We start from the raw sequence: 16233 nt of genomic DNA, 5'->3' as shown, positions 1-16233 counted from the left end.
TATATATATATATATATATACACACACACACACACACTGTAGAAGTATGTACAAGCCCCTATAAAACAGGAAATCACCCTTCTTCTATACTCTGAATGTGGTATTCTCAAAAGAAAACTTACATTAGGTGATTTTATATATGCATAGTTAAATAAATTAATGATCTTCCCTTAGAGGCATCAGGAATTGTGTGAAGGTTTGTTCAAAAATTGTGGTGGTCGTCCCCGTGTATCAGGTGGAATAGATCCTATAGTGTATTGGAAAGGTCTTTGTGAGAGCAGGTATTTTTTTTTTTTATAGTAATTTTACAGACCCTGTTCATAGTAAAGGATCAAAATTCGTTTAAATCAAACCTATCTAAAGCCTACTGTAGAAGTTACCTTCCTTAGTACAGTGAAAATGACATAGCTGTCATTCTATTTTCACTTCCCTGTGTTTTTAAAAAAAGGGACAGTGTAACCAGTCAGGTTATGGAGTAGATTAGAGGAACCAAAAATTCCTCTGCTAAACCTGTGGAAAGCACAGTAGATTCTTTTTAAGATGGAAGGTATCTGCATACCTGGGAACTTGCTAGAATTAACCTGGTGAATTTTTTTGCCGTAATTTTGCTTTGGTTGTCGGGTCATTACTGGGATCTGACAAACCTATAGGTTGACCTGTTGGGGAATGTAAGTACAAAGAAATATCGGTGCATCACTCATGCATGCAGCCTGCCTGTCATTGCCTGCCGCCTAGAGAAGGAAGAGTCTGAGGCGAGGGAACAGAGTGGCTGGACCGCAGTATGGGGAAACGGTGAGCAGGAATATGCTAAGCCTGTCATGTGATTGTCAGCTGACATCCTCATCCCTTTTCCCATTCTAAAATGTAGTGGCATGGTACCCATAATAAGCTAACCATAGATCTTGCAGGATAATTAAACATGAAGGTACACTCATAAGGGATTTTTGTCAACTTCAAGCATGAATGTAATAACAATGTTCTTTCAGGCATTTTAGGGATATGTATGGGGTATTCTACTGGATGTATTCAAAATGTTTGCATTGGTATTTGGTTGTTTGTGGAGAAGTACACTAAGGTGCTTTTTGGACACTCTGTGTTCTGTGGGCTGTGCATGCCAAGGAGTGGTTGGCAATTTCTTAATTTGCAAATCAGGACCACACATACATTATGACTCCATAGTGATGTCATGTGCATGTCTATAGGAGGGTGCGGCGTGCTATGTTTGGCACCATTTGTGAGTCAGGCACAGAGATGTGAAGAGATTTTATATTGATCTGTATTATACTGTACACCATTCAGCATGGCATGTGTACCGTGCCCTGATTAGCCCTGCTCACCATTCCACCCTTTCCTCCTCCCCCATTCTCAAGAATTATGATTTTCAAAAGATCCCTGGTAGGGGTATCTGTCTCAATTCCATCACAGACTCAAACAGGAAGTTTGAAATTTAACGAAAGCATCAGTCATTTAATAAATACCTGTCTGACTTATAAACTACCAAGGCACTCATGTCACAGCAGTGATGCTGAACATGCGCTTTGCTGCCCTGGAATTGGCATGCAACTTGTCAGACAACTGCAACCTACATCAGAAAGGTAGTGGTCCACCTAAAAGACCACTATCATGAAAAATATAAAAGGCATATAAAATAATAAAATAGATTTTTTTATACTGAATGCTACTATCATACACATATTAGCAACATTCATTTATCAGGATAAAACATTTTTGGTGACAGTGGGCCTTTAAGGGTACTAGAGCAGCAAACAAAAGGATTTATAATGCCCTAAAGCGTTTTAATCATAGAATGAGGCTGATATGTGGACTTGTGAAATGTGAGACAAATCTTTACGTTAATGAGCATTCAGCCTCAATCTATATTCCAGGCTTGTCTTATTTATCTGAAGCAAAAGAGAACACCGGGACAAACGCAAGATTCATTCCATCACTTATGTGTCACATTTGACCGCCTGTGCCTTGTTGATTTTCTGCGCTGAAAATAATTTTCTCAGATTTTTTCAGCTTGATCACATCCAAAAAGAGAACCCCTTTTTTTTAAAGCAATGAATACATATTTCAGGTCTTTTCATATGAAAGAGTAGAACACTGAGAAAAAGATTCCTGAACGTTGCATTACAAGAAAAACTTAGCACAATGTTATTTATACAGCAAAAGTGATAAATCAGAGGAGACGGAATCATGGTTACAGTCACATATAAGGATATACAGACAGGTATGACTCAAGAAAAGGCTCCAGCTTACCCATTACAGAGACATCATATTCTATCAGTAATGTGGCTTCCTGGCCACACTGCTTCAGAATACTCATGGCTTCAGTGTGTGTTGTACCATGCAGGCGGATTCCATCCACGCTCAGCAGCCTGTCACCCGGTTTGATTGTGCCCTCCCTGGAAAAAGATGAAAGAAACAATCTTTATTAATTTAATGTAATGCGGTTTAGAGATAATAGCCACTTAGGCAAAGTGATTCCCTACCGCCGTTCATGACATCAATCCCACTTGTCCATACTCTTAACATTTACCTTGACAGTTACCAAAACGCGAGGTCTCTGCGGAAACGAAGTCACTTTAATCGGAAAATCAGTGATGTGAAAATAACTGCTTATTATTATGTAATGAAGACCAAGTATCACAAGATGGGCCTTTCTTTTTTATACAAATTCAGATTTATGTAATCTCGAAGGAAGGGTTAAGATTACTAAAAATACTGCAGGAAATATTGCTCATCATAGCTTCATTTACAACTTTGTTAGTAACAATGAACTGAATAATAGTAGAATCATCTGAATTTTAGAGTTTAAGAGTTCATAATAGATGAATAAACATTTATTTTCATTACATTGACCCATACATTGAAACGCTAAAGGAATGCACCAGACTCTCCTAGTGGGAAATAGAGACCATGTTAGAACATTTCAGCCAATGCCCATTGTTGTCACCAGAGATAAGGTGGTGCTAAGGTGAGTATGCCTTTATAACTATAAAACGCTCAACAATATGACTGTGTATATATAAGGGACCAATGTGGCAGGGTGAGGTGAAATATACCAATTACAAAATAAGCCACGTCAGTGATTCAAATTAAATTGAATCACACTGTACAGAGATGTGCACCCTGGGTAAAAAGGCCCTTACAAAAAAAAAAAATGATAATAAAATGACCAGACCATTTTATATAGTACAGACATAACGTAACTGTGTGCTGTGTTGTGTGATACATGCACTAACTGCAGCAATGGTCTACTACTTCAAGGGTATTTGAGACCAATGCATTGGGCTTTGCGGTTAAGAAACAACAAAGCTACATCCTACTTATTTTACCTATTGTATTATGCGGCTGCACACTTTATATCAAGAAGCTTTGCAAAGAACAATGTACCATTAAAGCGGACCTTTACCCATATCTTTAAAATAACAACAAACACCCCTTTAGAAATGTTTAGTAATGGCAATCTACAAACATATACTTCTAGATAATTGCAGGTTTTGTATTCTTTGCATTCCTTATTTTTCTTTTCTTCCCCAGTCTTCTGACAGTGGCCATGTTTACTAAGTAAGTTACTAGATCTCATTTTACTTCCTGGATTTCTGGCACATGTCACTAGCTATGTGACTAGGACATGTGACCGTGCACATCATCTCAGGGGAGGAAAATGCCTTTCCCTGAGATCTCATGAGATTACAGATGAGATTTCCAAACAATGCTCTGCTGATGACGAGGCAATCCCAGTGTGCATTGCTTTGGCAAACTGCAGTCATTTTGCCCTTTCAAAGTAAAAAGTGAATGCTCTGCAGGTGTAGGTATTTCATAATCACAGCATTTTACACCTGAGATATCTATGTTATTATTAATCATCATACATAGAGGGATGCATTGGTAGAATTTGATTTTTGTGTGTAAAGGTCTGCTTTAACAACAGTCACCAAACCCCCATCCCAGAAAGAGCTAACAATGTAATGCCCCTCCAAAAGACATAAACTAACCTACGGAGGTGGCAATTTGGTAAAAGGACAACAAGTGAATGCCTCCCAAAACAGTTACCCTTTTCAGCTCTCAATTGAGCTTTCAAGCCCTCAAATGTCTGGTGTCATAGCACCATAGCTATAAAATGTATGATTTCCCCTCATTTTCTGTGCAGGCGACAATGGTCAACCGTACAAATACAGGGATGAATCTCCACAGCGGAGACACAGACAGCAATCAAAACTTGAAAGAGGGTCTAACCATTCCCCCACTCTATCCAAAAGTAAAAAATAAGTTTTTCCTTTACATACACTTAAATTACCCGACCAGTATACTTTTGATTGTGTTAGGGGCACTCGCCACAGAGGAGAAATGTTATCTAAGCAAATGAGGAAGATACATACTCCATGCAGGTAATGACCATGGTGGACATCAATAGCAGGCTCTTAGAGTTTCAAAACGTATATAGGAAACAACAGATTGTTTGCTATTGGTTAGCACTTTTGAAACTCCAGGATCTGGAATAGCATATCTTACCACTTTTAAGAAGAAACCTTCCTTTTTTAACAAAAGTTAAAAGAACTAAAGAAGAATCCTCAAACAAAGTAAGGAACTAGAAGGGGCTGAGGTACTAAGAATGTCATTTGTAACCGAGAGTATAGCTCATGAATCTGATGCTTTGCTTCAGAGTTAAAGTAAACCTGCCACGATAGAAATACAGGGACTGTCACTGCTGATCAGCTTGTGAAAAAAGCTAGTTGACTATTATGCTTAGTTTTCATATTTTCTGAGTCACTGACCTTAAACAAGAATTCAGATCAGGAAAGGCAAAGAAAATTTAGAAGCCATTATCTGAACACTTGCTTCAGCTTAGGCAATTAAAGTAAGGAAGCATCCTTACGACAGCCAGTCAACACGCATTGTCAGAAGATGCCATCAATGACAGATTTACCTTAATTAACGCACAACTGTCCCCAGAGTGATTCTCAGAAATGCAGAAACAAAAACAGGCAGGGACAGACTGACCATTAAGAGCAATAGACTTGTAACTATTAGCGAAGAGGCAGCTTTTCCCTGTACAGTTTTCTCATATAAGCTCATTTATACACTCAATGTCAGGACACTGTCCTAAGCTATCTAAGGACCAACAAACTAGAAAAGTGTCTATGTAAAAGAGGTGATTCTAGCATAGGGTGGTTCAGTCCTGGAGTACAATGCTCTAACCTCCCAATACACCCCACACTAAGCCACCATGGTGCAAAGCCACAATCCACCTTCCAAGGATGCAGATCAGTTTACACCAGGATGGCAGCACACAAGGAATCTACTCCAAATGTATCTTTATTTCATACCATAAAGTTCATAAAAGCAACACCCACTTACATGTTTCAGCTCTACTGGGTCTAAGTCATAGCATGCAAGCTTGTGTTGCTTTTATGGACTTTACAGTATAAAATAAGGAAACAATTGGAAGAGATGTCTTGTGTGCTGCCATCTTGCTGTAAACTAGCATGGGGTGGTGTTTTGGATAACAAAGGGTGTGGACATACTAGATCCAGTGCTGAAAATCCAGTCCTGGTAATAGGAATGGCATTGGGATTGGGATTGAAAACAAAACAATCTTCATCCGTGTGCTCCGTTTCTAGAAGCCTCGGGTCAATATTTCTCCACCAGTCAGAAAACTTTCTTTCACAATAGATGTCTGCTTATTACACACAGAACCAGCTGTAAATTATTGTGGTATAACTGCTACCATTTATTTCAAGCAACAAAAGAGAAAAAAAGTTGTGCTATAAGAATTCAGGAAATGCTGGAAAACACAGTCAAATCTAATGACTGTTTACGCTGGCTGGAATACTAAACAGCTTCCAGAACATACCCATAATCCTGCAGGAGAAAAACAGCCATGTACGTCTACACGGCGGTGTGTTGTGACAGAAAGTTTCAATGTGTTATTTTTATTTCATCAGCCTGGTTACCCTGAACGTTCCAGTATTGCCTTGCTATCTTTGAATAATAGTAACGATTGTTGTCATATGTCTTCTTTATGGCATTGTGTCTGGGAATACACTGTCATTGTATAAACCAATGGTAATAGCCGATAACGGATGCAATAGATGAAGAATAAGCATTCTCTGCAGATCTTTTTTGGCAGAGCTGCTTTTAATACATAGTAAGGACTTGCACATTCATTATATTTCTTATAACATTTGATGCATAGCTTATCTGCTTGCGTGCCAGAATAACCCAGATCCATCTGTATTGCCGCAGAAAGATGTATTGTACCTGTCAGCTGGTCCTCCAGGTCTAACGCAAGTTATTACAACGGGACGAGATTTATTCCTGTCCTCATGTGCTCCTCCTGAAAAAAGGGAAACAGAATAAGCTTATTGCTCCAAGCACGCACACGCATCCTGCTTGCAGCTTCATAACCTGAAATACATTAGTCTTCACTATTAGACACAAATATCACATTCAGTCTTTTCTTGCCACTAAACATTCGGCTATGACAATAGAATTAGAGAACATGAAAGATTACTGCCAGGTTGGCTGGCAACAAAACGCAGAGCTATAAAGGTCATAGAAAGAAAAAAGAAGAATGTGCAGATTACACAACACTTTTAGAATGTTAGCCTCTAAAAAAAGAAATAAACAGCACTATAAAGCAAAATGCACAGGTAACTTTATTAAAAACATTACAAAAAACATATCTCAGCTAAATCAGCTGGCCTTGATAACCTGGATAAAGTACAATATGACACCTGGTAACTGTATTAAATATTATACATGGTCAATGCAGATATTTTATGTAAAGAACTAACTAAAGATTATGTGGATTGACAATAAAACCAATACCTCACGAATTGAGTTTCAGTGCCTACGTTTGGGCATTTGGGCATTAGATACCTTTAACGTAATATTAAAGCCTACATTTTTTTAAATTATTTCTACTGCAGCTGGTCATTCACTGCTCGAATTTGAGCCCTGATAACTGGTGCAAACTTTGAGCAGTGTGTGGCAGTCAGTGCCTCCCATTCTACAAAAGTCACTATTCTGATAGTGGCACACCAACTGCTGTCAGAATACAATAGTCTGTTTAATGTGGATAGAGGAATCAAGCATTTTTTCTAGTTTAGTCCTGTGAGGTATAACCAGCTTAATACATCCTGTGCTACTTCTCAGTGTTCAGAAATTTTCCTATTTTGCTGAATCATGAGATACCTGACTTAATGACAGCCACGGGCAGCCTGACAATATTGTGTAAGTGATTGGAAAGTGGCTTGTAAGCACCACACATGCATTTAATTGCATTCATGGCACCGTGAAGTTGAACTATGGGACATATAGTCCCAAGGATGGGAACCAGATGGCTATGAACAAAGTAATGAGTGTGCACTGCCCAAATGGAAGTTTGCAGAAGCAGCACACAGGAACCCGAGGCGGTGGCTGTGATAAAATATAAAAGTGTTTTGCTTTTTTTGTGAAATGAACAAATATTGGGTTGTGTTGAATTTGTTTATACAGATTTACTTAAGAACAAAAAAGAGCCTTTAGTACTACTTTAAACAGGTTATGTTTGTCCGGCTGGTGAGTGGATGGGTATATTGCATAATCACAAAACCAGTAAGGGCTTCCAAGAATGTCTACCAAATAAGGTCACAATGTCTAGTCAATGTAATTTGATAAAACGTATAATAAAATTATTTTCTGTAATAATCATGACATGACACAAACAATAATAATGGCCAACCCCCCCAAAAAGTGAGGTTACATTGGTGGTCAGTGGAAAGACACAACCCTCACATGAGAAGACCCCCGCCCCCCCCCTCACATGGGTGGCCAGCGGAAAGAGGGAACCTTTACACTTTTGGTCACTGAGAGAAGGACCCCCTTGCACTGCTGGTAAGTAAGAAAGTACCCCCTTATTTACATGGTCAATGAATAGAATGTAGACTGCACAAAAGATCAGAGGTGCCAGCAGTTAGTTAGCTTACAGACAGATGATGTTCCGCTGTTCCCGCATCAATGGCACTGCTGAGTGACACTAGCCCTGGAACTATGCAAGTACTATTCCGTGGGCATTTAATCTGCCTATAAGGGTCTACACGCACACAATGCACAGCAAAAAACAAGACCCTCATTACCATGCACACCTACCAGAACTAATATTTCCATTTTTTTACCACCCGACTAGATTATCATTGTGCTTTGCATGCATGGCTACCAAAAATATCTTCCAGCAATTACAGCTTGTGCAAAATGCTTTGGCTATACTGCTTTATGCAAAACACTGTATTTAATTAAAATCTCCATTGTAAAATATTGACTGAAGAAAAAGGGGGTCACAAATGCATACAAAACCACAAATCTTTGGGTAAGTGAGCAGTAACTTGATTTGCACTAGATATGTACCCTATTTTGCCAGTAACTTGCTTGATAAATCTCCCTTAAAGAATGTAATAGTTTAGAGTCTACAGCAACAGCCTCCAGGGTATGGATTTAACAATCTAGTAAGTGATGAAAGGCTGCAAAACAGGCCCCAGAAAGCTTAGAACATTCAAAGAATATTCAGTCTTTCATCATGGGTTGCCAAATAATAGAGCAAAAATTTAATTTAACATCGTGTTAAAAGGCCTTTGAGGAAGATCTTTTAAACCACCTGGGGGTACGCATAAGTGCGGACCCGGGTCAGCTTTATGCGGAGAACTATGTGCCGTTGCTTCATTCGATTAAACAAGACCTCTCTAATTGGCAAGAGCTGACACTGACCTGGTTTGGTCGTTGTGCATCCTTAAAAATGACTGTGCTCCCCCGGATTTTGTACGTCCTCCAGGCGGTTCCGATCCACTTACCACCTGCGTTCTTCTCTCAATTGAGACGCATGCTCGTGTCCTTTGTTTGGGCGCGGCAACGTCCTAGGGTGGCGTACCGCATCCTGATCCTCCCCAAGGACAGGGGAGGAGTGGGCCTCCCGGACATTAAACGCTATTATGAGGCATCACACCTTGCCAGGGTGCTGGATTGGAGCTGTCACACAGAGCAGAAACAATGGGTGGGGATGGAGATGTCGGAATACCGAGCACCACTTTCGGGGCTGGCGTGGCTCTCGTCCCCGATACTTACAGAAGTATCCATGCACCCACTTATCGCTCCTACGCTGAGGGTGGCGAGGTCATCCCTCGGTAGGTCCGACCTCTCCCCCCACCCGTAGCCCATGATACCTGTGCTTGGGGATCCTGACTTCCCTCCTGGGTTGGAGAGCGGTCGGGTCCGAAGATTGCTGAAGGTGGGCAAGTTCCGCCTATTTGACTTTCTCTCGGACGGGGCCTGGTTATCTATTGATTCTATACGAAACCTGACTACACCAATGCTAGATGACTGGAGTGCAAGACAAATCCTTCATTTTCTGGTCTCTGTCCCGGGGGTGCGGGAGCTGTCGCGCCACCTCACAGAATTTGAATCTATATGTCACCAAGGGATACCGGTGCGCCACGCCCTCTCTATACTCTATAAGCTATTTAGCTCGCCGCCTCAGTCATTCTGTCCCCCATTTCTTCAGAGATGGGAGTCCGAGTTGGGCAGAACATTCACCGCACAACAACGGGACAAAGTTCTGTCCCTAGCCCATCGATCGTCCTTGGCCTGTAAATTTCAGGAACAAGGATACAAGATCCTGACCCGATGGTACCGTGTGCCTTACATCCTAAACAAAATGAATGATTTACTCTCTCCAACATGCTGGCGCTGTGAACAAGCCCTGGGCACTATGCTCCACATCTTTTGGCAGTGTCCCGTTATTGGCCCTTTTTGGAGAGATGTGAGGTCCACAATTAACCAGCTGGTGATTGGCGACCTTCCAGACGATCCTGCGGTCTGTTTATTGCATTTGACTACCCATTCCACTAAAAATTACAAGAAGTCCCTGACTATCCATATGTTGAATGCAGCGAGATCATGCATCCCCCTGATGTGGAGGAACACCACACCTCCCTCGATGAGACTATGGTTCTCTATCGTAGGCGAGATCTACTGTATGGAGGATCTGACTGCATCCATCCGTAACCAGGAGGAACGGTTCCGTGCCACTTGGAGACCGTGGACCCACTTTGCATCCACTCCTGAGTTCCTCGCGGTGATGCATGCACAACCCTCTACTCCGTCAGCGGAATGTTGAGATTGGATTTGAAACTGCCAGGGGCCTGGGCATGAGGAGATCTGCCACCCCACAACCGGTCACCATGCCTTTGTATCCCTGCGCTCCCTTCTTCCCCTCCTGCCCCTTTCTAGCTTCTCTTTACTATCATGGGACTCATACGGCCTGGAAGGTTCCGCCACAAAGTGGGAGCCCACCCAATCTCTCCCATGAAAGGTGTACGTAGCAACCAACACGGCTCTGACATGACCCCAGAGTGAGAGGGGTGGGTACATCCCACGCAATGCACAGTTACGAATTGAATTCAAAAGTTTAAGTATATCTTATGTTATTGGTATGACCCGGGATCTTGAATACAGGGTCATTGGGGAATTGGTTGAGTCAAAGGACTCCTTATAAGACAGTATACATGATGTGAGCCGGAGAACGGTTGGTGGTCATGGGTATTCCATGGGGGTGCAAACCGACAGACCCTGTCCTTCGGGGGACAGGTGATATAATACGAGAGTTGCCCATGCTTGCCAACCGCAGCTTAAGGTAGTCCATATATCCATCTGTTACTATGACCCTGAATTGTATTATTGTATTCTTGTCTGTTACCGTGTGTTCTGCATGGCTTTGTTCGCCTGCAGGCGCAGTAATGTTTATGATGTACTGATCTGCCAATGATATGTACCCAAATGTATGTTTGACTATATGCTAATAAACGCATCATTTAAAAAAAAAAAAAAGGCCTTTGAGGAGCTAACAAGGAAAAACGTGGAAAATATGTGGAAATTACAAAGGTAATGGATTATATCCAGCCTCTAAGCTTTTAGCGGGTAACTTTATTCTTCAATACAGGTAACTTTAAAAAGACCCGTCAAGAACGCCTTAATATAAAGTTAATTTAACCCTAAGAGCAGGCACCAAGTGCTCATACAAGACGGGATAGCAAATCATCTTCCACACACACAGAGAGCCCAGGGATCCAGATGCATTTGTACATTATCCTTGAGTTGATCTCCGAATCTGAGCTTTGGCTGACCCTGGGCAAATGACAATGCACAAGGGACATCTCTCTACTGGCTGCTTTACTATAACAGTACTGAAGCACGAAATAATAAACTTTAATCCTGTTCCTTCTTCTTTTTACTATATGGCATCTCTAACTTTTTGCATGGAGAATCTTGTTGTGTAGACATAGACACCCAATAACTGTTAAAGCTGAACTCCAGTTCACTATTTTTATACGCTTCCCGATGGCTTTATATATGTTTACCCTCTAAATAACTTAAAGCTGAACTCTAAGACACAAACTAATGCAGTTCTGCAATATTAATACAACATTATATGGCCTAGTGGCTAAGTTAGCACCCCTGTCCTCAATCTCCCTGTGCTTGTGTGAGTTTCCTACAGTTTCCTTCCACACTCTAAAGACATGTTGGAAGGTTAATTGGCTCCTGTCTAAACGGCCATAGTATGTGTATGCATGTGAGATAGGGACCTTAGATTGTAAGCTCCTTGAGGGCAGGGACTGATGTGAATGAACAATAGGTGATGTAAAAATTGTAAGCACTATATAACTGTAATAATAAATATGCATTTTATTAAATGTAAGTACGTATGGTATGTACCTGAATTTAAAGTGGTATCAGCCAGTCTGTATAGCAGACATGGAGAGTAAGAGGAAAATGCAGTAACAGGTGCCCATCAGTTCATGTACTGACAAGAAGCATGTTGATAGAAAGACAAAACACAGTGACAGAGAGGTGAGCTCATCAATGTGCTGCTTCTCCTTTCACTGAGTAGTCACAGGCCATTCAATCTGATTCCAGCTGCTGATACTCTAAAGCCCTTTATAAAAGTGGTTTATAAAGAAAAATTGCTTTTTTTGGTATTATTTTGGTTAACTGAAGCCCAACGTATTTTTGACAAATGTGACTTACCTCGTATTACAAATCCAAAGGTGTTCCCTTCTTTATGCAGCGTCACTTCCACTGTTCTAAAAATTACCCCTGATCCTTGTATAGCTGCAAAAAAAAAAAAAAGACAGTGATGTTTAGGTCAAAAATTTACATAATACAATTTTGTGTTTTACATAAAATTTTTCTTAGAGAGCATTGAAACCCTAACAATCAACTTCTCTTATTTGCTCCCTTTTGATGCCTTTTAAATATACATTTGAATGAATTATATCTGTTCTAGAAGTGCAAAAAAACCCATTGTAATCCTGAGTCCTGGGCTGTCTCCTTGTGCTGCACTCAGTGACATTGTTCCCAGCTATCTCCAAGGACTACAGAATACCTTCTCCTATGTTATGGAGAAGGGAAGAGGGGGAGGTGTTCTTCAATCCCACCCTAGGGTGACAACACTGCTCCTTCTCAGAAATAAAGGAAAAAGGCTTAAAAATGAACCCCAGTGCAGCCACCACACTTGAGAAATATTATATATATATACACATACATAGAGAGAGAGAGAGGGGGGGGGGTTAAATACACTTTAATTCCCCATTTACACATGCACTGGCTTCAGAAAAGGAATCTGCAGTAGATCTTTTTCCAGAGGGCAGTGGAGCAGCGGCAAAGCTTCACATCCGCAACAATGTGTACAGCACTGTCCTGCTGCAGTGCTGACTTTGCAGTAGGCGGTTGGGCTGTTTTTACAGCCCCTCGGCTGCACGTGTAAACAAGGCCTTAGCCAGAGAAAGAAAAACTACTAGTAGTAGTGAAATCTGTTAACTATACTGAGGGGCTACAGTGTCTGAGCCTAGTCCAGAAGCTTGATGAACAACTATATGTGCTGCTCATTATTGCTCTGATTGCTCATTATGAAGCTGCTGATTAAAGTGCATCTATAGCCGTTTGTGAACCTGCTGGAGAGATTCACTCTTTCTATTATTCCCAACCATCATTATGATTAGGACAGAAAGTAATAGGAAATCAAAATGTTATAATTGCCACTGGAACAAGACGAGAGAAAATGTTTTAATGGAAAACTCTAAAGTTCCAATTTTGCAGTCAAATTTGATAAGCCCTCACTTTACAGTTTGTTGGTTATATATTCCCATTCACACAGCATATCTAAAATATATATTAAAAAATGTTTTGCCTATTTGTTTCTTTGGAGCAGGATTATAAACAGGACTACAAGCTGTTCTGAACAAATCTGAGGAACAAACTGGAGACAAATGGAGTTTTTTCAAATTTTTTTCCTCATCAACATACAACGTAGAATTTAAGGCTTGAGATCTCTAAGGCCCGGTTCACACCTGGGCGTTTTGTAGCGCGTTCATACGGCCTGTAATACGCCCAAAGAAGTACAGGAGCTTCTTTGGGGCATTTTTGTTGCGCGTTTCCATTGGGATACAGCCAAGTAGCCCTCGGAAACGAGCGTTTGTCGCACATTTTTTTAACCGCGAATCGCTGTAAAAACGTGCGACACGAAACCCGCAACAAACACGCATATTTGATTCGCCTAGGTGTGAACCCAGCCTAACCCTTTGTTAGGACAGACATTGTTGAAATCTTGTGTACAACTGATAGAGATCTATCAACTTGACAACCCCCCCCCGCCCCCCCAGCAGTGCATTGGAGGAAGCGAGATAACATGAATTTTATACCATTTTTTAGGGACAGATAGAGCTTTCTTTTGGTGATATTTAATCACCAGTGGGGTTTTTATTTTTTACTATATTAAGTAAAAATGACCAAAAATTTAAAAAAACAAAACTGTCTCCCCTATATTAAATGATAAAACATTTATTATTACCCAATTTTTTGCTAAAATATAGGAGATGGGGTCACGTCGGGTAAATAGACACCAAACATGTCAAGCCTTAAAATTGCGCGTGAAAAACCGCTCATCGTTTAGTGTTATCAGTGATTGATGGCCCTAGAATGATTGCTCTCACTCCAAAGTTCACGACGATATGTAACATATGTAGCGCAATTGTCATTTTCGCCGCTAGTGCATCGAACGCGCATTTACATGTTTATATGTGCGTAAATGTGGGGGTGTGGGGCTTAAAAATTTGTTGTTTTTTTTAAACTTTTTTATATGTGACATTTTGTAAAACTTTTTTTAATGTTTTTTTTTAACTCTTATTGTTATTGCTATCACAAAGGGGATGACAATCCCCCTATGTAATAGCAAAGGCACACTGACAGGTTCTCTTTATGGAGACATTAGGGGTCTTTAGGACCCCTGTCACCTGGGGACCCCAAAATGCTTCATCAGCTTCTTCTCTCTGGCTATAGCAGCCACATGACTGACAGGCGAATGCGGAAGTGATGTAATACACATCACTTCTGCATTCAGACCTCGGAGGGAGTTCAGCAAGGAGGAATATGCTGATCTCCCTCCCATCTTACCTCCTGACGCCCTCCCGAGCCGGTGCCGGGCCGCAGATGGGCTAGCGGATCCCGGGATGAAAATTTAAGGGTCAGGAGGGGGAACGGCAGCGGTGGCACTCGAGGGGGGGCGCAAGGGCAGCACATGCATACGATCGGCAGGCTATAGAGCCGCTGATCGTATGTACATCAAACAGCTGGTAACGGCTGTAAAGAACGGATGTGTTTTTTGTGCCCGTGCGCGCTTAGGGGGCGCGTGCGCGCGAGAAGGAAAAAAAAAAGCCGTCTGAAGACAGCAACCCGCAAATGTGAGTCTGCCGTCCGTCTGTTTTTTCTCAACGGGCGGACAGCAGGAGGTTAAGCAAGTAAAATCTTGTGCTATATGAATAGGAACAGGTAAGAAACACAAATTAGATGTTATCTCTAGTTGGCTACAAAAGTAGAAATACTCTTTAAATACATTTCCTCTGTCTACCCGTTGTGTCTCTGGGACAGCTCCCCAAGGGGACAGCAGAACAGTTCCAATATGAACTTTGTGAAATAAGTGCATACTTTTAAATAATCAGCAATCAGTCCAGAAGTCTAATGGCAATACACGCTTCTGGCAAAAGAATTCCAGCAACAAATCTAGGACATGCATGTGGGAAAAACAAATATTTAGGAGAAACCACATAAGTTTGGACAAATGTTAAAATGGAATTTGTCAAGAAGATAGAAATATGTAAATGTTGACATGTTTTCAGAATTAAAAGATGCGAGTTGACACTATCCTTGCTTTAATAATGAGTAAAACACTTAACAAAATGAGAGATATATTATCAGTAGTGATATGTGGGGACTTGTTGCAAACCCAGTTTGTTCATGCTCACACAAAATTAACTGAGACAATCCCCTCACGGCCCAATCAATTGCGCCTGGGACATTCCCAGCCCTGCTTCTAAACATCATGAAAAGCAGGGAATGCTAATTCTCAGGTGTTCTGACACTTAAAGCTTTCCTATACCCATATCTTTAAAATAACAACAAACACACCTTTAGAAACGTTTAGTAATGACAATCTACAAACTCATATTTCTAGATAATTGCAGGCTTTGTATTCTTTGCATACCCCATTTCTCTTTTCTTCTCCAGTTTTCTGACATTGGCCATGTTTACCAAGGGCAGATTACTAGCCCTCCTATTACTTCCTTGATTTCTGGCACATGTGACTAGACATGTGGCCATGTGCATCATCGCAGGGGAGGAAAATGCCTTTCACTGAGATGAGATTTCCCAGCAATACTCTGCTGCTGACAAGATAGTCCCAGTGTGCATTGCTTTGGCAAACTGAAGTAATTTTGCCCTTTCAAAGCAGAAAGTGAATATTCTGCAAGTGTGTTTCAATATCACAGCATTTTACACCCGACACATCTATGTTATTTTTAATCATCATGCATAGAGGGATGCATTGGTAGAATTTGATTTTTAAGTGTAAAGGTCCGCTTTAATATACCGATGCTTGCTCAAGGTCAGTAACATGAACTCAAATTAACATTCATTTAAAATATACAAACAAATACTGGACTAACTATATTTGGCCCTTTCCATTCCTATACTCTGTGTAATATTTACAGCCAGTGATTCAAGCATGGTCTGATTAAAAAGAATAGTGTATGGAATACTACCCTACAATAACTTCCCCTCCCAATAACTCTACCAATAGATAACTTTTTGTTATATAGAAAAAATAAACATTTCATTCACCATGACTCAATATTCTGGCTC

General features: G+C 40.8%; 1 protein-coding gene across 5 annotated transcripts in view; it reads right to left on the bottom strand.

The window, feature by feature from the left end:
- GRIP1 (glutamate receptor interacting protein 1) overlaps positions 1–16233 on the bottom strand; it is a 419799-nt gene that overhangs the window by 92604 nt on the left and 310962 nt on the right. For all 5 annotated transcript variants that reach the window (XM_018576366.1, XM_018576365.1, XM_018576368.1 and 2 more), the window contains 3 exons: positions 12067–12150; positions 6271–6346; positions 2263–2408 (listed from right to left, as the gene is read on the bottom strand). In XM_018576366.1, the coding sequence (XP_018431868.1) occupies positions 2263–2408; positions 6271–6346; positions 12067–12150 (306 nt within the window). The remainder of the gene's footprint in view (positions 1–2262; positions 2409–6270; positions 6347–12066; positions 12151–16233) is intronic.

The sequence above is a fragment of the Nanorana parkeri genome, unplaced genomic scaffold (genome assembly GCF_000935625.1).
Source record: "Nanorana parkeri isolate BGI_ZX_2015 unplaced genomic scaffold, ASM93562v1 scaffold65, whole genome shotgun sequence".
Taxonomy (NCBI): Eukaryota; Metazoa; Chordata; class Amphibia; order Anura; family Dicroglossidae; genus Nanorana; species Nanorana parkeri.
Note: the sequence above shows the minus strand (reverse complement) of the source record. Positions and strands in the feature narration are given on the sequence as shown.